This window comes from Diplotaxodon limnothrissa, linkage group LG14 (genome assembly GCF_057381915.1).
Source record: "Diplotaxodon limnothrissa isolate DT_005_m linkage group LG14, D_limnothrissa_male_GT1.1, whole genome shotgun sequence".
Lineage (NCBI taxonomy): Eukaryota > Metazoa > Chordata > Actinopteri > Cichliformes > Cichlidae > Diplotaxodon > Diplotaxodon limnothrissa.
In genome coordinates this window covers 24,739,514-24,765,117 of record NC_140609.1, presented here as the reverse complement: position 1 = coordinate 24,765,117, position 25,604 = coordinate 24,739,514, and the positions used below count along the sequence as shown (strand labels likewise).

The following is a 25,604-nucleotide window of genomic DNA, read 5'->3' as shown; positions in this document are numbered from 1 at the left end:
GATTTTCTATTGATGTCTGGGAATTCCTTATTAATTCCACACTGAGGGGGTTATTATTTTCTTCTCAACAAGATGAACAATAGCATTGTTTCAAATGAACCATGTAACCATACCTGCATTGTGGGCCGTGATGGCAAACCGGCCACAAGTATCATCATGTTTCTGCTTGGTGTTGTCGGAAACCTCCTGGCTCTGTTTATCCTGGGAGTGCATCAGAAGGAGCATCGCTCCAGGTCCTCTGTGTTCTGCATCTTGGTAACCGGCCTGGCTCTCACAGATCTTCTGGGCACCTCCCTTCTAAGCCCACCTGTATTCATCTGTTATGCCCGTAATATGTCCCTTACAGACCTGGGCGGTAAAGGACTGTGTAACCTCTTCGGCTTTGCCATGAGTTTCTTCGGCCTTGCACCCACGCTCATCCTGTGCGCCATGGCTGTGGAACGCTGCCTGGCCATCAGCCACCCTTACTTCTACTCTGTACACATCCGCCGCAACTTTGCTAAATTTACCCTTCTCTTTATCTACCTATTTTCTGTGGCCTTCTGCCTACTGCCGTTCGTTAGTTATGGTAAATTCAGGCAGTACTGCCCTGGGACATGGTGCTTCATTGACATGGATGCGACTGAGGATGAACAGGCCAACTTGGTTTTGGCTTTCTCTCTGTCCTACTCCTCCCTCACGGCACTGCTGATCTTTGCAGTGTTCGTGTGCAACGGTTCCGTGATTATCACCCTTTGCAAGATGCACAAGAGCCATAAACTGCGCCGTGGCTCGGTCGGGTCAACGGGCAGAAAGAGGAGGCTGAGCCTGGCCTGGTTTGGCCAGGGAGAAGAGGAGATGGATCACCTGGTGCTGCTGGCGCTCATCACTGTCATCTTTGTGGTCTGCTCACTGCCTCTCACTGTGAGTCTATATTTGACCTTCCCTCTGTGCAAGCTACTGATATTATGTTGTTTTTCCTTTTAGTTTTACTACACAGTCACATTTGAAGGAGAGGTGACACACTGATTGCTTTTATGCAGTTTGCTGAAACATGACCACAGCTCCCCAGTGAAATGAAAAGAGGTTACAGCAGTTTACAGACAAAAAGGGGAAAGTTAAAGAAGGTTTAGTTATTGTTATCATCATTACTGGCCTGTAGTGGATGTTTTTGTGCACAATCTGCAGCGATGATAGATAAGTCTGATGTAATCTGTAAATAAGATGGATGGAGCCACCTGACTTCATGCATTGGTGAGTGCTTTTTAAGGCTCAATTTTAGCGTTGTGGTCTTTGCTTTGTTCCTTTTTTGGTGCAGGAAGTGAAAACATTCAGCCAAGAGGGTGAAGTGTGTCAGGCTGCAAAAATGCTTATGTCTGCAAAAGTCCAGGCATTCTGCATTGTAGTCTGAGGTTGGACTCACTTTTTGATCCTCAAGTGCCAATTTAAGGAACTGGAGATTTTGGCACCTCAGTGTTGGTAGGTGGTAGGTGCTCAGTAGGTGCTGTTTGGTGGCAGGCAAAGTTTACAGGAGTAAGGTCATTTTAGCCTCAGGGTTTCCTAACTTTGTGTGCATCTAATAAAGTGAATTCCTTTCCCCCCTTCTGTAATTATTATGGACATAGCAAGCTTTTGGTGGCATGGCGACGGTTGATGTTTTTGTAAGTTGTGGTATGTGTTTGTCTGCCCTGTTGAAGTCTCCTTAACGGTTGTGCTTTGCTAATGAAAGGTGTGTCCCTAATGGCAGCCTTTGCCACACAAAGCACACTGTCGCTGCTTGTGTGTTTGTGTTATGCATTTTTCTTCACAGCTCGGTATCTGCCTCTGTTTAAGAGGAGTGTGCCTACAACCTGACAACCCTGGCAGACTGGTCCGGCCCTGCCTTTCACAGAGGATGTGTGAATCGTGTTATAAAGGCATTCATGTGCTGTCATATGTATATTAGCCTTTTTTAAATTCTTAAACAGACGGTTTCATGATAAATTAGTTTACAGGAAGCTGAAAATGCATTTTGTCACGCTTGTGCTATTCACCGTCTACTCACCATCTGCTTCGTGGTGGTTTGTGGTAACATTTGCCCTAAAGCTTTGACTAACCTAGGGTCCATGTGATTGTACTTGCCCTGAGTTATGGTTAAGAGTGACAGGGATGACGATACATACTCGTTCACACTCTGAGTAAGATTCCAGGAAACTCCAACTTCACCGCTTGCAAGCACACGGTCCTCCTTTTAAGAAGTCATGCAGACAGTTTGTGTTTCAGTTTCAAAGTTAAAAATAGAAAATTGTTTTACTTTTGAGCTTTCCTATGTATTTCTGTAATTGAGCTTTGTTTTCGAAAAAGTCAAATTTAGCCTAACGTTAAGTTTTGCTATCAACGTGCTTAAATTATGAGCTTGATATCCGTTGTGTATATGATGAAAGACAATGTTGCAGCAGCGTCTCAGCAGACGTGTGTGCATGTATGGTTGTTCACATTGTGGTTTTGATTGTCGTGTCAGAGCTTCCAGACAGATGTAGGCTCATGATTAATAATGGTCGGTTTGCCTGAGGCACAGCAGATGTGGGCAGAGAAGTCTGAATCTGTTCATTGCAATGAAAACAATGTAGAGTTCAAGTGTAATTTTTATTCTCAATTTCTCTGCTTCACTTAAGAGGTATACGGTCTTCATTTGGTCATTAATTCTTGCACTTCTACAACAACAATGTGCAAAAAGAAAAAAGAAGAAATAAAAACATTGAGCATGTGTTTCCGGTTAGTGTTTGTTGTCTCAGATCACTTTTGAGGAACTGAATATACTTTAAAGAATTAGGTTTTCTTCTGTGGCTCTGCACTCCACTTGGGTTGATGTAGGTGAGATGAAAAGCAGGCACTGGAAAATGAACACTTACATTTTTAAATTTAAGTTTGGCAGGGAATATCAATATTTATCGTATCACGACACATTCATTATTTTCAATGGTCTTTGGCTCACAGGTATAAATAATGTGTGTGGACTTTGTATTTACAGATCACATTTCACAATCTTGCATCCGCTGAATGGCTTTTGGACACTAATAAATGAAGCGGTGTTTTCTCTGCATTTTTCTGAGGTCTGGTTCTGAGTACGGCAAGATTAACTATTAGTGTTGCAGACAGAGAGGTGGTAAAACACGATCTATGAGACAAAGAAGGAAAGGCAATGTATGTCTAGTTTACTGTTGCCTGGCTCGCATAAGCATTATTTAGCAAGTTTGTCAAACTATGACCCTGATCTTAATGTTATCTATTACCTCCCACTCACACTTTTAATACCGTGCAATTGATGCAGACAGCTGGAAACTATTAGGTTCAGTTATCCAATTAGAGCTAATCTCAGGCAGACACTGACACATTGTTACAGATTTATTGTCAAATTTATTGCCAGTATGCTCTCTGTTGGTTGTAAAATGTTTAAAAATACAGCTATGAAAAACAAAAATCATCTCCTGCTGCTGGAAAGGTTTTAAAGCGTTCTCTCAGGATTATGCAAGTTGATACTGCTGAATTAACAGTAAAATGACTGTTGCATACTGCCATTGAAGTTTATAAGCATTAATTGACAGCTCAATAAGAATCATGTGAGTATTTAACCTATTGTAATCTCTATTTTAAAAGCTGTTTCCTCCAGTCTACAAATCGATGCCCTTCATAGTGTCACTATGGGAACTCCTGAAGCGACCCATCTGGTCAATACCTGGCTCAATAAAGTTGTTTTCGCTAGAAATTTTCCCAATTATCCCATTTGTGAATAATGAAAAACAAATGGCAGGCTTTTGGTTTTTCCTGGTTTTTAGGGTTTTTTTTAAGTGAGCAACTGTATCAGCAGCAGCATGGGCTCGATTTAATCACTAATGTTTTAACTTATTCATAAAAGGTTTCCATTAGGGCAGATGCCATATGCCCATCTCAATCATCAGATCTGTATTGATTCCTGTGTGTGTGGTTAGGGAGTGCAAAAAAAATCCATGATAAATTCCAGCTAGCCGCTTTTGAAAATATTATTTGTATCTAAAAAAAAAGAAATAACAGCTCGAATGAGGTCATACTAATTCTTCAGTCATTGATCTTCTGAGTAGTTTTACCCACCATACGGCCGTCTAAGTAAGGTGGAAGGCTAGAGGCTGGGAAGTTGGAAATTGAATGACAGTAAATGTCACCCTGTGAATGTTGTTTCCTTCTTTTCAGTTATTTAAATAATAAAGTTATTTGTTTTAATCGTTTTCAAACCATCAGCGTTCTGATATATGACGTAGGGATCCAAAATAATTTGCTAGTCTAAAAGAAGGAAAAGCATCAGAAAACATTTACAATGAGCACACTTTCAATGGACAAAGTTAACCATTGTCCAATGAGCTCCATGAAATATGAGTCAAGTTTCTTGATAACCAAACATGTTTTAAATGTAGCTGAAATGTGCGTCGTGTATCAGATTAGCACACACAATGATTAAATTACAGTGTTTGGCGAGCTTTAACAGTGCTAGCAGCAAGAACCTCGGTTTCTGCTAGCATCATTATGCGGTTACACATTGCTTTGGCTGCGTGGTTAGATTCCAGTTTATTCTGACAAAGCCGACGTATAAGCTGCTCATTTTTTAATATCTGAGTACTGCAAAACAGCGCTGCTATCGTCTGTTTACTTTCCCCCGTGCTTGTGTACATCTTCCATTCACAGAGAATAATACTTTTACTCAAATATTATTTCTAGTACGGACCATCAAGACAAGCAACGTTTAAACATCTAGTCGACTAGTCGCCCACAGCCGCAGTATAAAGTTTGGCATCTCCTTTGCACATTTGTCAAATGTAGACCAAAGATTAAACACTGCTTAGTGGCAGTAGCAGTGAAATAGCAAATAAAAATAAAATTTCCATTTTTATTTTGTTTAAAAAATGAACCTTTTTCTTTTTGATTCTTCTCACAGTAGATACGTCATGTTACCGTTGATTTAAGCGCCTCAATTACTTTAATGTTAAGTCTTTGGACTTCATATAACTCCTGTTGAACCCTGTCTCTCTTTCACTCTGCTGGGGCTAGTGATATACAAATCTGACAGGAGCACAGTTTGTTCTGTGATTTGAAAAAAAGAAAAATGGAAATATCAACTTGCTTCCAATAGCTGTGAGCTAACTGGGCAAGAGGGCTGATTGCTGGGAAGATGATGAACAGCAGGCAGCTTTAACACATTTACAGGGCATCATTCCTCCAAGAATCATCACAGCGCTTCATAAATCTGGATTGTTTGACAGGCCTGGACAAGAGAAATCACACAGAGTGAAGTTTTCAAAATGCTATGTGGAACAGTATGCAGCACACAGTTCTTCTGTTAAAAGACACAAAAATTTCATTGGTAAACTATTTGTCAGGTCATAGATTTAAGAAAGATTGAGGTATTAGTTAACAAAATGTTATGAAGACAAATTTCACAGGATATTCTGCTTTTAGTTCAAGAACATTTAGATGCATGTTCGTTGTTCCCCTGCAGGACTTAAACAAGCGTACAACTAAATATTATAACAATAGTTTCCAAACCGCCTGGAGTTCTTACATGCATTAACATGCCCAGTCATAGCCAAAGCCTGAATGCCATTGAAAATATGCAGAATAACAGGCTTTTGGTGTTTTTTTCAGGGCCACTCCTATTTGCATCCAACTGGATCCAGATTGAGAAAATTAGTGTGGATGAAGAGGGGAATTTCCCAAATCCAGACAGATCCAGAAGATTGAAGTTAAAATGCCTTCCAGAGGTTGTCTAAAATTAAACCAAAAGTTGGGAATCTCAGTTGAATTCTTTAATTCTACTAAACTACCAACTTGAGCGACTAGCTGGAGAAAGAACAAGAGCTAAGCATCCAGAAAGATCTCACACAAACACCAGGTGAACATGCAAACCCCACATAGAAAAAATAGATGGCAGACTTGAACTCAGGTCGTTCTTGCTGTGAGGCAACCGGGCTAACCACTGTGCCACCTCTATAAGCAATGCACTTGTGTTTTCTTGTTAAAACCTCCTGCACGACCCTTCTCGCTCCCCATCTTCTCTATGGGAAAACTGTTTCCACACCACGTAGGAGCGAGGACAGGAGGAAGCATAAACTAGAATGGAAAGCACTGTGTGACATTAGCATAGGATACCATTACCTTTGCATGTGTTTAGGTTGTTGTTAGAAGCACAGTCCACGCAGCATGGGCGTCGTACTTACATGTGTAAAAGTACTTATGCTATGACAGAGTTGAAAATAAGAACCTTTTTTGTTTCTGTGGTATTTTAACCCTGTTGTGAGGTTTAGTGTTGTCTCTAAAAGGAAAGATGATGCTTTGCAATCAGCAGCTGACTTTGTGAAAAGAACAAAGAGGATTCCTTTCCTTTGTGCCTATAAGCAGATACACACATGCAAACATCTATACAGTGTTGGGGAGTTTCCTTGAGAGATTATTAGTTGTCTTGTTGAAACTATATTGAGTCAAGTAATTGTAATTGCTTCATCAGAGTAAAATGTGTAATTAATTACTTTGGATTGCTTTTGTAAAAGTGGGCACTGGGGCATCTTCTTTTTGCTGCTGGTAAACACGCTCTATGTTGTACACTTAAGGCTTTTTCTGATTACAGAATGGAAACATTGTTAAAGTTTAACCACCCACAAGAAAAAAAGGGCACCAATAAAATAAAATAAAAACTTAAAAATTAAGCACATATTGCCTGATCAATCAAGTAATTCGTTCACAAAAAATATGTAAAACAATTTAATCAATGTTTGTTTCTATTTCTACACAAACAGTTTTATTTTTAACATACATAACATACTCAAAAGTAACTCAATAAAAACAATAATTGCTATAAAATAAGCATTTATTTTGTGCACATTACAAATGCGCATGCATGTGCACGCATTTATTTGTATTTCAGTAGTCAGATGGCTGCAGGCTTGTTGATCTTGCTTTTCTTTGTACTACCTGTAGTTTTATCCTGTTTGCCTTACCTTTGAACTCATTCTGAAATCGGACAACATATGATGCCAACGAATCTCCTGAAGAAACCTTTTGATGTGCCAGTTAAGTGTGGGAGCTGGAGAACATGGCTTTGGGCTCCAGTACAATAGGAGGTGAGCAGCTGTGGAAGAGGTCTTTAATGGCTGAGGAATAGAATGAATGGAAGAGGCTAAAGACAGATGTGGAGCAGATGGGGGCAGCTGCAGCAGTCATCATCTGTTCATGTGTTTTTGGTTCCCCGAATGAAAAATTGTTTGTGACTGATGATGATTATGTGCTTAACTGAACCTTGTACTGTACTCTGCATGCTTGATTGAGCTCGAAATGCTTTGGCACTGTTAATGAATACCTTTAGTAGATACTTTTTTAACAGTCTTTTTTGTGACTTTCAACTCTGAGAATGTGAGCCATAACTATAGCTGCTTATTTGCACATCCAACAAGTGTGAAGCAGGCTAAGCACTTATTTAATGTTGTGTTTCTGAATGCGTCCCTCAGTTGTATCCCCATGACCAACTCCTGAAGTAAAAATAAATCTGTTCCTTTAGCTGCTATGTTCTGTTTACCATCTAGTTTCTGACATTTTTGGTCTGCTGTTTGGTGCAGGCTAGGTGACTCTCAGAGGATCTTCTTTTGTGCTGAAAACAGCTGTCTTGAGTCTGGCTGTTAATTCACTGTGGATTTGTGGCTATGATGATAATAATAATAATGGATTGGATTTATATAGCGCTTTTCAAGGCACCCAAAGCGCTTTACAATGCCACTATTCATTCACTCTCACATTCATACACTGGTGGAGGCAGCTACAGTTGTAGCCACAGCTGCCCTGGGGCAGACTGACAGAAGCGAGGCTGCCATATCGCGCCATCGGCCCCTCTGGCCAACACCAATGAGAGACTCTTCTATACAAGTCATTTTTTGTCTCAAATCTAAACGTCAAAACAGTGATTGTTGCGCTTTTGCGCGTCATTTATTTCCTGTATATGGCACTTTTTTTTCTCTGTCCTTTGAATGATCTCTCTACTTCCAGCCAGATTGTCTACCACACATTTCTCTGCAGTTACATATTGAATACTTCAGTGGTAAAACTGGAAGGACAAGACATTATGAAATGTAACAGTTTCACACTACCGCTGCACTCTGGCTAATGCTTGAGGTTACAGGCCCCTTAATTCTGCAGAATTTTTTTAAAGATAATTGATGGTAATACAGCTGGAGTCTATCCCACCTACCACAGGGCGAGAAGTGGGAGTACACCCTGGACAGGTCAGTCTAACCAAGGCCAATACAGAGAGGCAGGCAACCAGTTGCACTCACAGCTGGATTACCCAGCAAGAATTATTTGCTATTATTTATGGTAGATACAGTAAAATGTCTTGTAGAGGAACCAGTGATCCACTGTATGATTCTATATGTGTTTAGGCTGTTAGTATTGCATATACATTTGTTGATAAATTTTCTTCCTACTGATCTTACTGTGCATGGTCACTAAACCTATGTGGCTGAGGCCTTGACACAATTAAAGCAAAAGATCAGCAACTCTAGGAAGGATTCAGTTCTTTTTCACTTGCTAATCCCTATCGGGAACATAGGCATTTGGTCCAAACAAATGCAAGGTGTCATGCTTTGGTGTGCCTGTGTGCATACAAGAGAAAGTACCAGCACCCCTTTTTTCAGTTAGCCATTTGCTGCATATACATTCACTTTGAGAGCTCTTGGTAGTTGGGTAGCTTTTTTTTTTTTTTGCCACGTGTGTGCACAGTTATTTGCCTTTCTGTCAACAGTGTCATTGTTCACACGCTGTTGTGTGAAATGTGCTCCACACCCAAGTTTAGAGTTTCTCAACCTTAGGGCTTGTGTAGTCGCTTCAGATTGTGAGGAAAGTCACAAGACGAGGAAAAAGTTTATATAGAACAAATGATATAAAATGATATGTTGGTACATACAGTAATCACATTTCCCCCAGGCATACATTGTGTAATTAAAAATGTATTTTTGATTTGAAAAACAGAGGTGTGACTTTTTCATAATGGCTCCACAGTGTAGTGGTTTACACGTTCACCTAACAAGCAAAAACCCCTGGTTTTATATGCAGGTGGAGACACAAATCTCCGCCCTGGCATCCAGAGTTAATTCAAATCCATTTTCATATCCACTTATCAAAACACAACCACTTATCTGTGTTTTACAATTGATAATTAGCTTAAGTAAACACAGCTAAGTCTAGTCTCCTTATGTTAGCAGCTCCAGAGAACAATAGGATTCTTGTTTTATACTCCGCCTTGTTTGCAGCATTAGGAGATAAGCGACCTGGCACAATGGCACAGCAGTGAAATACAACACCCTCATATCAAACAGACGATAACAATGGCAGAATAGGCAGAGCATCTGTTGATGTGCTGAAGGACACTTGAAAAGGGAAGCAGTTGACACTCGAGTTCAATAATGTGGTGAAACCCTTGCTGCAGTTAAAAACCATTATCATAGCGAGGCTGGTTTTTAGCGTGGCCAACTAAATGACTGCTTCGGGTGATCCCTGAGTTGGCCACGCTGCCTGCTGGAGGGGCCCCAAAAGAGGAAGGAAGAAAAAAACTTTGTGAACTGTAAAAACTGTTAACAGTTCGGTCAACAGTCTACAACTGACTGACTCTCACATAACCTGCTTTTAATTTAATCGTCCAGCTGAGTAAGAATCATGTATGACTAACCAGGTTACTGATATTTCTTGTAAAGACCTTTCTCATCTCAGTAAATCCTATTAATGTGTGTATTTTATGTGCTCAGGTGTGCCCTCAGCTTGGGTCATGAGGAAGTCTTTTGAAGTCTTTTAAAGAGAAAAGAAAATCTCCATGAGAAAGCAAAATAATTTTGCTAGTGTCACAGTGAAAAATGTAATACAAATTTCCTGTTACAGAAACTGCTGGCTCAGTAGTGCAGTGGTTAACATGTTTGCGCAACATGTGGAAGCTTGCTGGTTTGCTTCCAGCTGGAGAAACTGGTGCAGAGCTCTGCTAACCCAAACATGTTAACCTGCTGTAGTGGTACCTTATCACAAAGGAGCGGCTGAAGGTTTCTTCTTCTATTAATGAAATCAGAGCATTGTTCTAACTATTCAACACGGAGACAGGATACGTCAGCATCTGTACTTTCCACACATCTCATAAAGTTATAGAATTACAATGAAGTCATTGATCTAGGATATCAATAAATTAAAAAAATGTTTGTGGGTGGAACTGATGGATGAGGGGTGGGGGGGACACATCAATGAATCCTCTTTATGATTCTTTCCAAAATGCATTTCAGCTGTGCGTGGATTAACTTCTGCCTTCAAACACATCTAAGACAGAGTATGTAGACAACAGGGACTAAACAAACGAAACAACATAATTGCAACCAGACAGTAGTGACGAGTTGGTGGTTTGAAATTTTGGGGGTCACTGCACCCTGGCTAATGTTTACTTCTGCAGCGAACTTGAGAATATGATGGGAAGTTTCCTCTGCTCTCATCTTCTCCCAGAGAGTCCTGCAAAATCCTAAAAATACATCATGTCGGCAAAGAGCCAGTCCACATAGGGTGTATTTGTATAGTTTTAGATGTGTGACCCTCACTGATGGAAATGAGACTTAACTTCCTAAGTAGAGGAACTGTTTTTTTTTAAATTACAGACAAGTTGCTGTTGATAAAAATTGTGCACAAGTGACATGGCGAGGTACTTTTTTAATTGTGTTTTTTTTTTTCTGTAACACTCAAACTGAAATGAATGCATGTAGTTTAAAAAGCTGTGATATAAAATATCTAACTTTCTTCTTCCTGTCATGTTTCTTCTACACAGAACAGAACTAGAAACCGAAACAGAATCATTCAAAACTTTTATTCAACAGCTATTAAGCGATAGTTAATGAATAACGTGTGTGTGTGTGTGTGTGTGTGTGTGTGTGTGTGTGTGTGTGTGTGTGTGTGTGTGTGTGTGTGTGTGTGTGTGTGTGTGTGCGAGCGCGAGCCTGTTATCTGGGAATAAAGACTGACAACATAAGGAATCAACTAGCTGGCTTCACTTCTCACTCTTTGTGTACATTATGTCTCATTTGGTTAATCTGTCTCGCAGTTGTGTAACAGTTAGCTTTGCGTTAGAGTCTGTTCTGTGTGCTTCGATAGTGCCGTAATCCAGACTTCAATCCTTGTTATTATCTTCTGTTTGAGAGGTTTCCTTTGATGCTGCTATGCTGCTTATCCCCAGCTGACACACACCCAGCACACAGCCTGGCACGTAGATTCTTGGTCCCAGCAGCTCAGTGGGAAAAACTAAGAGATGGACAATGACAAGGAATCATGCTGAATCACAGCTGTTCTGATCAGGATGCCAGTTATAAATTTAATCAAAGATCCAAATAAACATTCAAACACAGCACTTAGCAATAGTCACTTACAGACTTCATAAAGGAAGTGCTTTGTGGTTATTTGGAGCTCGCATTAGCAGGATAAATGAATTATGCAAACCGCTTTGATAACCTTTAAAACTGCACCATACAGGGGGTGAAAACCACATAGCGATGCAGGTGTAACTCTCTTGGCTGTGTTTAACCAGAATAGTGTTGCAATATTGTTGCTAATATGCTGCGCTTTTATTTTAATGAGGTTTATAATGCAGTGTTTTTACTATAATAATGAAGCTAATCCCAAAAATATAACAACTAAAGACGGTGAGGGATTTATTTGGCTTTGGTTTGCTGTTAGAACCAGTTTGGAAAAGCCCAAAATAAAGGCCTGCTGTGCGTGTTAAGACCTGGAATTCTTCTTTGTATGTCACGCGCTCCTCGTTGTGGACAGCATCCATTCATTTAGTAGTGCTAAAAAATATCCAAAATATAGGGCGAGAAAGTAGGTCTATGATTTACAGAATTATAATATGGTAGCTCAAAAGACAGGCTTAATGTAAGTAATGTATTCTTTCGTTTATGGTTGCGTCTTCAGAACGTTGAAAGTTTTTGGAAACAAACTAATTTAAATGTAAAAAATGCATATTTTACTTTCACTCTCCTGTCACTGTTGTGCAATAAAGGTGATGAGCTGGATCAAAATGAGCTCAGTTAAAAAAGGTCGACTTTACCTTGTGCGAAAGTGATAAAAACACACAGTCGCTTCCAGTGATGTTCGTCTAATAAATATAGTCAACACAAAAGCAACAGTTGTCAGCTGAACAGACTTTATTGGCATTGCAGTAAAGTGAGGAAATCACCTGTCACCTGCTGTGGGTGGAAACAGTGTGCTAATCATAACCTCCTGTTTTTATTTTACTGCTGTATAGATTCATAACTATATGAAAGTTAGTTTGGGATGACAAGCAATAAAATAATTCTGTTTTTTGAAAGGTCGTCTGAATCGTGGCTTTATCAGCTACAAAGTGCTTAAAACATAGAGCGCTCACCGGCTACCTCCACCCCAGCTGGTTGTGTCACCCTTTGACTACGTGACCATGTCACATATCATCACATCACCAGAGTTAATATAATGCCATAACAGGGATGGAAGATCAATAAATCAAACAAAAAAATAGGACTGATCAAGGGCGTAGATTTGGTTTTGGCCTTGGTGGGGACCGAACTCTTTTTTTCCTTTTTGTCTCTGCTTCTTGATAAAAGGAGGAACACACTTGCCTACATATGCTATTATACATGCTTTTAAACCATTTACAATCACAATTCATAGTTTTATATGTGAATTATATAATGTTAAATTACTATTAAACAAATCACTGACTAAGTATTTTAGGCTTTAGTTTACTTCAGCCATATTCCATATAAATCAGGTATCATACAAAAATAAAAACAGCTTCAAATACAGTCATGACAATAAATGAATATGACTTTAAGGACTTAACAACATTAGTTCAGTTATAGTACACCAACATCTGTTATACTTTGGCACTAAGGCACACTGAATGACCTGGTGGTTTTTGTCCATAAACTACTCGTCTAAGATCACCACAAAGTAAAAGATCTCTCAGCAAAATTGTGCAACATTTTAGGCACTATTGCCCCGATCAGATCAGTGAGCTGGGATGTTTTATTCTAAACACGAACTACTGTTACAGCAACAGACATGGACTACTGGTGTCCCACACAACAACTCAATGTCCGCTATGTGAAGCAGCCAAACACATGCCTGCTCCTCTCGTTAACTGAGATAAACTGCTGGCATGTTTGTTTTACATCTATACTGTCCAGTCTCTCCTGGTGGACATACAGCAGTATTGTTTAATCTCATTCGAGTCCTTGTTGACCTTAGCCATCTTTTTAGTCTTCTGAGAGCACTGAAGCTTCTTTCAGCCTCAGTACCTGCGTTTTATCCTCAGATTAAAATTATTATTTTGATGTGCCTCACCTTTGGCCCTGGCTCTTCCCCTCTGACTGCACTAGGACATATTGCCACCTGATAAAATAACACATTGATTTGTGCCATTTAAAAAGTGAGACATGTCAATTCAGATTCTTTGTCAAACATACACTAATGAATCAATTTACATCAGCAGCCTAACAATCGTCATGATAATAAATACTATTTAATCTATAGCACCAAATCATCAGTCAGTCACCTGTGACCTCGCCTCTTCACCTCTGTCCGAGCTACAACATGGCAGAGCTGCCTCTGTCACCTGATGAATAACAGTGAGACATTCCACATACATGCAGTCACACATGTGCTTCAAATACAGCAATGAACCAACAAGTCATCATCCAACTTCACCTGTGACCTTGTGTCACCATTACTCTCTGAGCTTTATGTTGGTTCTTCTGTCACCTGACAAATAGGACATACATGACAATAAGAATACAATGTGAAGCTGCTTCAGTGTTTCTGTCACTTTGTGCAGATCTTGACTCATCAGTAATGTTTGTAGGGTGAGTGCATTTGTAAAACAATTTGTGCAAACTGCACTACAAGGTGGAATATTTGTAAAATCATGACTACCTCATGACATTTTGTCTCAAAAATTAACCCTATGAATATGTCAGTGCCGTTAGGATGAAATTATTGTGTCACCAACATTTTAACGTTAGACATATAATTCTAACAGCCTCTGTAAACTAATATCCTGGCTGCTCGAGGCTGCTGTTTTCTCTGACAGTTTCAATCAAAATTAGAAATGCTGCTCTGAGACTGAGAGAACTAATAGTGCTGCATGTTGTGCAGTTAGTTTCCAAAACACGTTATTAATGGGTACATACAGTTTTAGACTGATGTGGGCCAAAGCCTAGCATAGCCTGTAACGTGATTGTGACGGACACATTTTATGAGTGAACTTGACTTTAAGTGACTTACAGGTTTCTTTGAAAAACACTTTCTTACATCCAGGTTCTTCCTCTTTGTTGGCGTCTTCCTCTCCTCCTCGCAGCGCAGGTTTGCCGCTGCTAAATAGTGGTGTGCGGATCGATACTGAAATATCGATTCTTCCGATACCAGCAATTTTTGTTCTAGAATCGATTCTCATATTATAATATCGATATTTTAGTACTCTGGGGTAAATTTGTAGTTTTTCCATTAAAATGAATGCAGTGGAAAGAAACTATATCATTTGGATCTTCTAAATTTGAAGGAACTACTTCCTCTTACGCCTTTCATAGTCATATGCGAAATACGGCTGTATAAATGTGTCGCAGCCCCTGGCGTGCACACTCACAACAATGGCTGAGCGCAAACAGAGTCATGTGTGGATGCATTTTACCTCCACAAACAGCCCAGATGCGGTTTGTGGTATATGTGGCAAGACAGACAGACACCACTGACATCGTCAAACACCTCGGAGTAAATCACATCACAGAATATGATGAGCTTATGTTGAGGCGAACTGAAGAGGAGGACGGGGACAGGTGCTGCTAGGGCGAGAAAGACGTCTCTCGCAGAGTGCTGCAGGCAGGCAACATGCTCAAATAGCGCACAACGTCAGTTTTTTTTTTTAATATATGATTATTCTGCATTATTAAGCAATAAAAACAAGTTGTCTGATGTCCTCTAATCATTATGAAGCAATATGGTTATGTTATTATTACAATTACATAATACAATTATATATTGTATTATGAAATGCAATGAAACATTAAGTTTTTGTACAGAGTATCGGTATCGGATCAGTATCGCCGATACCACCCTGAATTTTACTTGGTATCGGATCGGAAAGGAAATCAGTGGTATCGCACGTCACTACTGCTAAAACTAAACAGAGCTCCCTGAAAGGCTCAGCCAATCACATTGGCCATATTTGTCACATGACGTAGGACTCCAGTAGAGGACGTAATTGAACTCTTTCTGCTCCGCTGGGTGAATGAGACGCTGACACATCGTTTTTTCTTTCTATCGGGTTTGTTTTTCTTTACTCGAATAGATCAAATTATTGGTGGGGACACGTACCTTCCGACCATGCCAAATCTACGCCCTTGGGACTGATGTTTTAAAGCAACAGCAAATTAGTTCCAGTGGATGTTTTTCACTGCTAACAGCAGCAAGGGATTTAGTTCATAGTCCTCGGTTATATGCGGTTAATTTACATGGATGACGTCCAGATGGCTCTCTGTGAAAGAATGTTGCAACCAGGATTAAATTCATCTGGCTGCACTAGTGACATTAAACACAGCCTCAGTCAACAACAGTTACACTTTACTGTGAGCAATTCTGTTCGATTTGAAGTTATTTCAAAAGATACACTCCTGCTGTTTTCAAAGGGCATATATGACCCTGTCAACAATACACGAAAGCACAGTAGCATCATGTCTGTGAAGGTTCTCAGTCATCCAGGTCACCGTAGTCTAAGGAAAGAAAAGCGTCTGGACTTCTTTAAGTTTCTTGAAGTTTTAAGTTTCAAGAAACTTAAAGAAGTCCAGGCGCTTTTCTTTCCAAGCTCTTTAGACCACAGCAGCATCAGATACAGCAGAGAAAATGAGCATTTTTATCTCCAATGAAGAGGAAGTGTCGGTCTACAGCTTCTTCTGTTGTAACACTCTCAAGGTTTTGTAATTTGCCCAGCTAAAACACTGTGCCTCATATTTTACACTGTCCAGTTTGAAAAGTGGGGTTTTATGGTTTCACGGTTACTTCCACTTCCTCTTTTGGGGAGTTTGAGAAGTGTAGTTCTGACACCAGCCTCTTTTTGTCAGTTGTTAAGCAAACGACAACTCCTACACATTTGGCACATCCTGCTCCCGAGACAGGATTTAATTGTGAGAGAGTTCAGAGTGACAGCTTTATTTGGCCCTGAATTCTAAAGAGATTATAAAGGTTTGTCTTAAAACTTTTATGAGTTTTCCACGAACTTAGAAAGCATGTAATGTATAAGACATTGTGTACTATTTAAAACAGGAATCATTTTTTTGTGATACCAAGGCATGCGTGTTAAATGTAATATTACTTTGCCCTGTGGTCTTTGCAGACAGTTGAATTGATGTGTGAGTGTTCAGAGAGTCCGTTATTCTCAGAAGTCATTTATAGATGATGATCATAAAAGGTTTAATGTTTTCAGGTGCAGTAGTTCACTGTAGTGTTGGGCACATCTTAGAGAGGAAGCTCACTAATGGACCGTAAGTGTAGACAGTGTAATTCCCCTGATGAAGCATGTCTGATTATATCAATATAGACTGACTATACTACCGTCACTTATTGCAGCATATAGTTTTTTGTCTTCTGGAAATGTCTTTCATGGAAATGAACAGCTTAATAATAATCTCCAAAGACTGGGATGTGTTTTCTGTGAAAAAGTCAGTAAGGAAAACAAATGTTACCATTGAGCCGTTGTACATGCACGAGAGATGTATATCCTGCAGACGGTGTCGGCAGGAAACACCCACCCATTTTTCCTCTCTGTACGTTCTCCTTAACCTCAAATGTCAGAAAACACGCAACAAAAAAACCTGTCTACCCTTGCATTATAGTGCCACACTGAATAATTCACCAACTACAAAAACAAAACAACTTCAGGATCTCAGGAGATAATCATCCTCAGAGATAAGCATCCTCAGACAGCCTTTATGTCACTAAGCCTCGTGCTGCTCTGTTTAAGGCGTTCAGGAGAAATAACACAGAAAACACTCCTGCATAGCTGTTAGTGGAAATCCTATAATCTCCAATGATCAATGGATCAATGAACTTTAATGTGCTGTGGTGAACCTTTCGCTGACCTTCCAGCGGAGTTACGAGAAAATAAATCTGCTGTCATGTTTTAAATGAATCTTTTGATAAATACACACGGGCAGAAAACAGGGATAAGGTTCGTTGATGTGTGAAGTTGAAGAGAAGTGACAACTCGGAAAACTAAACAGGGGAAAAAACACTTGGGTGAACTCACATTTCCACCAATTTACTGCATGTGGAAAAATGTCACTAAAAGTAAAAGATTACTTTCAAAAATAAAGCCACGAATATGTACACAGTTCAGCCACAATATAAATAAAGAAAACACTGAAAGGTGAAGCGAAACATAGTACGGTCCTGGCGTTTATATGGACGTTATTTTAACATGTGCCACCCAAACCAAGTGTATCCTGTGTTAATGGCACCTTACATGCACATGTGCCCCCCTTTCCCTACCAGGACAGGGCGTACATGCAAGCTATACTAAACAAACTGGCCAAGAACAGTTCAAGGAACACAGAGTCCTTGCTGTGCATCCCACAGGACCCAGAAGCCCTTCTCCCAGTGTTGTATGTTAGGCATGGAAAAACACCACTAAAGGGAGTTGCACAATAAAAAGGCCGTTAATTTTTCTGTCATGGCTCATCTGTGCGTAGTTAGTAGTTTTTATGATTCACCTCATTTAAAGTGCTGAATGAATCAGATGCCTCCATGCTATGCCATGGTTATAAATCTTTGTACGATTACCTTTCAATCAATCAATCAATCAATCAGTCTTTATTTATAAAGCACTTTTCATACAAAGATGTAGCACAAAGTGCTTTACATGGTTAAAAGCAGCCAATCCCACCCCGCCCTCCAACTCACTCCCCACACTCTCATTAACATAAACGATCATGGATACCCATATGGAAAAGATATATATAAATCTTATAAAGTTTGTATCTGTCTTGTGTGAAACTTGTATGAAAAGCATATAAGAGTGAAAACAGATATAAGATCCCTTGAAAAATTATATAATGAAACTTGTATGTTTTGGATACTTACTAAAACAATGTAGGAAAGTAATGAGAAAGTGGCCACTTTCATGAGTAAATCATATAAGTTTTTACTATTTCTTTTCCATATGGCTACATACACACACACACACACACACACACACACACACACACACACTTAAAGAGTAAAATTGGGCAGCCACGGTCGATCACAGCCCTGGTGCAGAGAGCCCCCTCCGAGGAATCTTTGTCGCTGCACTAATGCAACCTTTTGGCCAAAGAACAGAAATACAGCAAAGTTTCACGCACCTTTGGTAAATTGTGCTCTCGTGCTGTTGCCAACTCTACAACCCAAAATGATTCATTTGTTTCCAAAAAAGCAAGACGAGAGCGTTAATCAAGCTCAAGCCTATAAATTTATTCCATGGAGGATGGGTGTGTTAGATTTCTCTTAAAGACTTAAATGAAGTGAACCAAAAAGTCTGCAAATGACTCACTATTGCTTGTAAAGGCTAACAGCTGTAAGCAAGTTATGAAGCTGAAGGAAACAGAATATCATCAGTGTGAGCATCGCTGAATCACTTCAGAGCAAAATGTAAGTGAATGAATCAACCTGAGGCAATAAGGTCGCACGTGTTGTGTTACTGCTAGCTTACCCTTGAAGGGGATGGCTACGGTGAAAGGCTTTTACTTTTAAGGTCAGGTTCAGATCAAATGTTAGGATTCGGCAAATAGTGAGTAGATTCCATGAAATGACTGTAAGTGTGACGTCCTCTGAAATGATGATAACACAAAACTGTAAGTGCAGAAATTTGTTAAACAATAATGTTTGTGGCAAACATCAGTACACATTAAGCTACTTCCATACTTAAACCTGTTAAAATCAGTGCTTTTGTATTAAAAACAGATCAAATAAGTTCGTGTATTGTAAATTGTGGGAGTCATAGCTTTAGATTCGTGCAGATCTAGCTCAAGCTATGATCAGTGTTACTGACACAGGCTGTGTTTTTTTAACGGAAACACTCTGAGCGACCTCACACTACACAACACGCTTTCCATTTCCTGAAAAGCAAGCAGCCGGGGGGCAAACACTGGGGTGCATTAGGTAACTAAAGAAGCAGCTGTTTTCTGTAGAAGTTAAAGAAGCACAAATATTGAATACAAACATGTAAGAAGCTGCACATACGATGTCAGTTTTGTATTAATAGTTAATTTTCTCCAACTAAAAAAAAACAAAACAAATATTGCAGGTTTAACAGGCACCAATGAGATTGATATTGAGCTTCTCTTCTTACTCTAGGAATAAGTAAGTAATTACGCATATTTTCCAAAAATCTTAATTCCTTCAGAGACTGTAATCGATCTGTAAATGATTTCTAAAAGCCCCGTTTTCTCTGCACTGTCTGATCTAAAGTTTCAGAATAATCTGCAGTGAAACAGGATCAGGAAGACAGAGTTAGGGGAGTCCACTAGGACAACACGATAGGCAGTAATGGGTTGTAGAGTGTAGAAATCCATTATGTGGTCTGTTTCCTGAATGAAGCAGCCATCATCAACCATCTTACATGCAACCTATGTGTGTCTTACATGCCTTATTTACAACAGATGGCCTGGATCCAGGTACATGAAGACTGTCAGAACAAAGAAGCGAGATCCATAAAAAACAATTTGAGCAAAATAAAACAAAAGCAAAATCTCCAAAACAAAATACGGGTGGCTTAAATAAAGGATAACTGCATCTCCGGTCAGACCAGAGCAAATGATGCCACGTCCCTCCTCATCTCCTCTGTCTTTCATCACTACCATGACCCAGAAATCAATCTAAATATGCCATGCTGAAGGATGTCTCAATTCCTAAAATGCATCTGGCAGAGAGGAGAGAGGAGGCTTGTCGGACGAGTTTTATTCGAGGGTGCACAGGTGTTGCATCCTCTGCTAACGTGCGTGACACGGCTGGAACATACAAACCATGGCATTGGTGGGGCGGGGGTCTGTAAATAAAGGAGTCTCTTCATTCATTCAGATTGTCTAAGCATCTAAGCAAAAATACCTCATTTTGTTATATGCCTGTTGCCTTGGCTCCACTCTCTTTGCATCTCTGCTGGGTAGGATTAAGACTTGAGGAGAGGTGGTGAGGGAAGGAACTGAGGATTGAGAAAGCTGCATGCAGGCAAGGTAAAACCATACTGAGAAGTCCGAGGGCTCTTGAAATATCAAAGTAAAATAGGCTGGATGTGAAACCATCAGCTGAAATATAATAATAATAGTCTGGTACTTGTCTGGTAACAGTGCCCTCCAAAGCTTTCTGCGTATAATTGTGAAATGTTTAAAATCCATCAATTTCTTTACCTGCTTTAAAAGAGTATTTGGTTAAAAGGTAAATATCTCCATGGCTACAAAAGAGACGAGGTTCTGTTTCATTCAGTATTTGTCATTACAATTTGCAAGGCTGTGGGTGGTGATAGGTGAATGCAACTGCACATGTACGGCACTTTGTTGGCTAGATTTATATACGGTACATATATAATACATTATATGTCTTCATCACGCCTTCCCTGCAGCTCCCTGGTTCTCTGTTCTCCTAAATAATCCCCCATGATGCTTTCCCTCTATGTCTGGCCTGCTCTTTAAGCACAGACAGATCCATTAATATGCTCCTGTTTAAGGAGAGCCTGACATGTCATCAGTTTTGGCCCCACAGCCTGTAGTGCTTTGAGTGGACGGCTCGTGATTTGTGTTTGTCTCTGCGGGGCTTAAAGCCTGCCGAGAGCACCATAAGAGGCCGGGTGGCATGTAGGGAGCAGAAGCATGAGCGAGGGTGGTAATGTGGCGTGAGACAACAATAGCGAGGAAGGTAGCAGAGCACACGAGTCTGTTTGAAATGTTTCTGGCAGCGCCGCGTGATGAATTAAGGGTACCATAACTTTGCATTGAGCACAAGAAGCATTTGTCATTGTGTTTGTTAGTGTGTTTAATGCCAAGATTCATTTTTGTTTGAAACATTAAATCAAATAAGAAATTATTGCCAGCATGAGACCTTTTCCTAGGTCAGAAGCCAAAATAGTTAAGGGTGTTGTTATATTTCCTTTATCGTTCCTACGAACATCTTTCTCTATGATTCTCCAGAGCTTTTAAAATGTATCTGCCACCAAATTGTGCTGACATCTGTACACTCGGGCCCTTTTCCACACGCACACACGATACATAAATCTTGAGTTTACTAAATTCAAATAAACAGTTTGAATTCAGTAATCTTCCATTTTTCAGCGTGTATATCAGTGTAACCTTTGATGCCTAGGCAACAAAAGCCAATTTTAAGACTAGTAATGTACGTGATCTACGCTGGCAATCACAAAGCAGTTAACAGCCGCTTCACGCAGTGATGAATTAAAAAAAATTAATTTTCAACTAACAAAACAAACATTCAAAACTCTCTGAATACTTCCAGATGAGTTTATTAAATAACCGCTCCCCAATTTTTCAAAGTTTTATTACCGCTCTTGATGCTGCAGTGACTTCCTGCTTACATACTTTGGGTGACTATTTTTCAAGTTTGCTGGCATTTCATTTACACACAGTCGACATTGATAATTTTATTGAGTTCCAACTCCATCTCGGAAGCTACTGGTTTTTACTAAAGCTGGAATTTTTTTATTTTTTATTTTACTACCAGTTGCTACTAATGTAGTAACAAGGAGGAGAGAAACTTACTAATAAAGTGGTGGCAGCAGGTAAATTGTGAAATTTTGCAGTCTACGCCTGCAAAAAAGGAAACGTGTTGTGTGAAAGGAAGTTGAGGACACACTAGCTCAGATGTGTTTTCGTAAAATCCCTCCGTGTCTTATCTGCCATTTATTAAGCCTGTGAAATCCGCTAGAATCTGCCAGCATCAGTTGTGCAATTCAAGAAATTTTAGACGACTTAAAATTGCATGATTACTTCCTAAAAAGTCAAAAACATCTGGAGAGTATTTCATTCCACGCTCAACTGTAACTGCTACTGACACATGCAGGATGACGGCTCTCTTCCAGGATTTTGATGTTGTTATACCGTTGAGCTCAACCCCTTTCAGTAAAATCACATGATAAGTGCTGTTATTTTGGGTGTGCCTCTTCTCTTATTCTCTGTCTTTTTTTTTAAATTGTTTGTCATCGGCATACCCAGACATCTTTAGGTGAAATATCATGTTTGGTTGATTTTAGCCAGCTGATAAGTGTGCGAAGCATGCAGTCATGCTTGTGACTGGTCCCTGCACTGGGTCTGGACTCTCCCTCAGGCCTCTCTCATGTTTCTTGCTTATTAGTTTTCAGTCCAGTCCCTAGCAACATGGAAACATTTACACCGATGTAGAAAAGCAGTCAATCAGCAGAAGCCATTAATTAGGAGAATGTTTGTTGGATATTTCGTGGAGGAAATGGAGAATTGTTGATAGAGAATGGGAGTGAGGTGACAAAGATGCTTTGCCAGCTGCTGCTTCTCTCTCTGCCCTGGCTTTGTAGGCAGCCAGCTGCTGCTGTTGTCTGGCCTGCTTTTCTCCAGTCTGTCATACCATAAAGGTCAATACAGGAAAAAGATGTGGTTTTAACATGCTGCCTTATGTGGGTCTGTTTTCGGAACACTTTGTACATTTGAAACTTAAAGATGCGCTTACACAGAGTGTGATGATGCTGACATTTGTTAAAGCCTTGCACAGCAAGATGAACTGCCATCTCCTTTGACACTGATGCTGAACACGCAGTTGAGTTTTCATCTGGCTTTAGCAACAAAGTGCCGACGACTCTGCTCTATTTGCTGGAGGAAGCTTCGAATGGTCTCCATCCAGTTGAGACAACGTTTATTCTTTAATATCTTTAATCGTGTGCCAAAAACTTTCCGCTGTCAAGAAGTTTCCTCTCAAAAATTTGTATTAATGTTTTTAAAAATACATTGTTACCGTTTAATAACTTATTACTGTTTGTCTTCTTCTCCATACCTTTGTCTTCATCATTCTGGTACAAGCTCATCTTGGTTTCATCCGTTCAAAGATTATTTTAGAGAACTGTGTCGGCTGGTGTAACCAGTGGTTTGCACCTTGTTGTAAACTCTCTGTATTTCCATTCATGAAGGCTCTCTTTATAATAAAGTTTGACAATGATACATCTGCCTCCTCAAGAGATTTCTTGGCTCAGTTAGATGCTATGAAGTTGTTTTTCTTAACCTTGGAAATAATTCTGTCATCACGCACTTCAGTTGTCTTCTGTGGTCTTTCAGGTCTTTTGGTGTTGGTGAGCAGATCAGTGTAAAATTTTTTGTCAGCCTAATGATGACCTCCCGCACTTACACTAACAGTGAACAGCTATGACATACATATTCAGTACTTTGAAGGGAACAGGTCTTACCTGGCCATAAAACTGCTTTGATTGTCTCATTAATTTTGAACTTCTGAGAATGCAGAGCTGTATATAAAATAGACAGATTTTTATTTGAATTGAGTTGAAATTTTGCACTTCAAACACATCTTGATTGTTTAATTTACAATTCTACAAAAATTGTCTCTCTAACTCTTGACCTTGGCCTTGTAGAAGAGACGGTACAGAAACATTTACACTTGTAAACTGGAAATCACAGGAATTGCATCTGACCTTGACGCTCTCTCTGTCTTTTCTTTACAGATTGCAGGCTTTATCAATGCGATCCATCCATTTTGCGGTGACAAAGAGAACCTGACAGCTTTCAGATTCTATGCGGTCAACCCCATCGTTGATCCTTGGGTCTTTATCATCTGCCGCAAGTCCGTGTTTCGCCACCTTTGCTCTCTGCTGAGCTTCCGCTTCAGTAAAGGAGCCGTAAAGACGACAGCACACTGCGCTCTGTCTTTACCCCTTGACAATGTCATACAACGCAACCCACCAGACACGTCAGTTCCACCAACCAACATGTATTCCAATTTACCTCGATGACCCACAAAAACCCATGGCAGTGCAAGGTGATGGCCTGGAGGCTGGAGGACGTTTCTATATGGAAAAAAACATTTAAGGAAAACTCTAAAATGAAATGAATGTATGAATCCAAAATTCCTGCACCTAGTATTTGAAGGCACAAAGACAAGACTGTCACAATTTAAATCTACGCGCTGCCGTTGAAATTTCTCCCTTAACTTTGGAAAAAATGACTGCACTAACTGTTAACTTTCCACTAATGGACGGAAGTTATTTCAACATTGCAAGGGGAGTTGTGCCATTAAAACAGCACTGTGACTTGGGACTAAGGAACACTTACAGTCATGTCAGGCCCAAGGATGACATACTGTAAAATCTGAATATATGCAGTTGAGGAAAGCTGTATGGAAATGTATGAATGTATAGTTGTTGTTGTTTGAATCTCCATCAGTCGGCCCTTTCTTTAAGGCACAGTAAGTCAGTAAGTCTGTTAATGCATTATCTGTGTCTAAAGCATGGATGACATGAGATTCAGCTCACGCAACGTGCCTGCTTACACGGTTTATTTGGATGACATATGTGTGTAACAGATATACACGATTATTATTGAACTGTCCACTGCCCATAACCCAGAATAGCCTTAACAAGTCTGCCACCATGGATATCCCCATATGGAAATTAAATTAACTTACAGGAAATGTTTGTATTTTGTATGTCTTGAAAGACTTGTGTGTCTCATACTACAACTTATGTATTGAAAATGTATTTGTGTGTCATGAAACATGAATTAAAAAACATATGAATTAAAATTTAATCAAGTAAAATTTATTATGCATAAGAATAAATATAGAACTAAATCACAGTGTGATATATAAGTCTCATAGAACTTTCTGTATATTAGGAAACATTTACTAATGGAGACAATGGGGCTGGAAATTTATTTTCCATATAGGGGTGATCCAAGCTGAATGCTAATGATGTCAATGTTTGTTGTATGTGCAACATATGCTAATGTGTAGCAGATCCAGTGTTAGCAATGCTAATTACTAATGTGTCAGTGGTTATTATGAACGAGCATGAGTGTATCCAGTGAAGAACCCAAATTTGGTCAAAAACCAAAGCACTTGATATGGACACAAGTACTGGGCCACCTAAAGGAGCTGCTCAGGAATGGAAACACATACCATGAAGCTCCCCGGGCACTGTTCTCATGCTGATGTTAACTCTGAAGTTACTGAGTCAGCAGAGAGTTACAGAGAATTACCGACCTCGCTCGGTACCTTTACGTGGCCTGCTTCTTCATGACTGAGTTGTTGCGGTTATTTAATGTTTCCACTTGCAGTAAGATCACTCAAGAGGGAAGAGTTCTACAAACTTAATTGCTGCAGTGATGGTGTCCTATTACAGTACCTTTACTTGAATTCAGTGAGCTCTTTAGGACAACCTGCTTTCTCACAAGTGTTTTCAAAGGCAGTCTTCATGGCTAGGTGATTGATTTTGTAAACTTGTGGCAATGGAATAGAAAGCACCTGAATTTGAAGATTAACAGATGAAGCCTATTTTGGTTTTTTTGTCTATA

General features: G+C 39.7%; 1 protein-coding gene across 1 annotated transcript; it reads left to right on the top strand.

The window, feature by feature from the left end:
* The first annotated feature begins 72 nt into the window (after positions 1 to 72).
* Positions 73 to 24,046, top strand: ptgir (prostaglandin I2 receptor). Its single transcript, XM_085371305.1, has 2 exons — positions 73 to 903; positions 23,759 to 24,046. Exons 1-2 carry the CDS (start codon positions 73 to 75, stop codon positions 24,044 to 24,046), a joined length of 1,119 nt encoding a protein of 372 aa, XP_085227431.1.
* The last annotated feature ends 1,558 nt before the right edge of the window (positions 24,047 to 25,604 follow it).

Coding starts and splice junctions, on each gene's coding strand:
- ptgir (XM_085371305.1), top strand. CDS start 73: ATGAACAATAGCATTGTTTCAAATGAACCATGTAACCATACCTGCATT. Junction 904..23,758: donor TCTGCTCACTGCCTCTCACT/GTGAGTCTATAT, acceptor TTTTCTTTACAG/ATTGCAGGCTTTATCAATGC.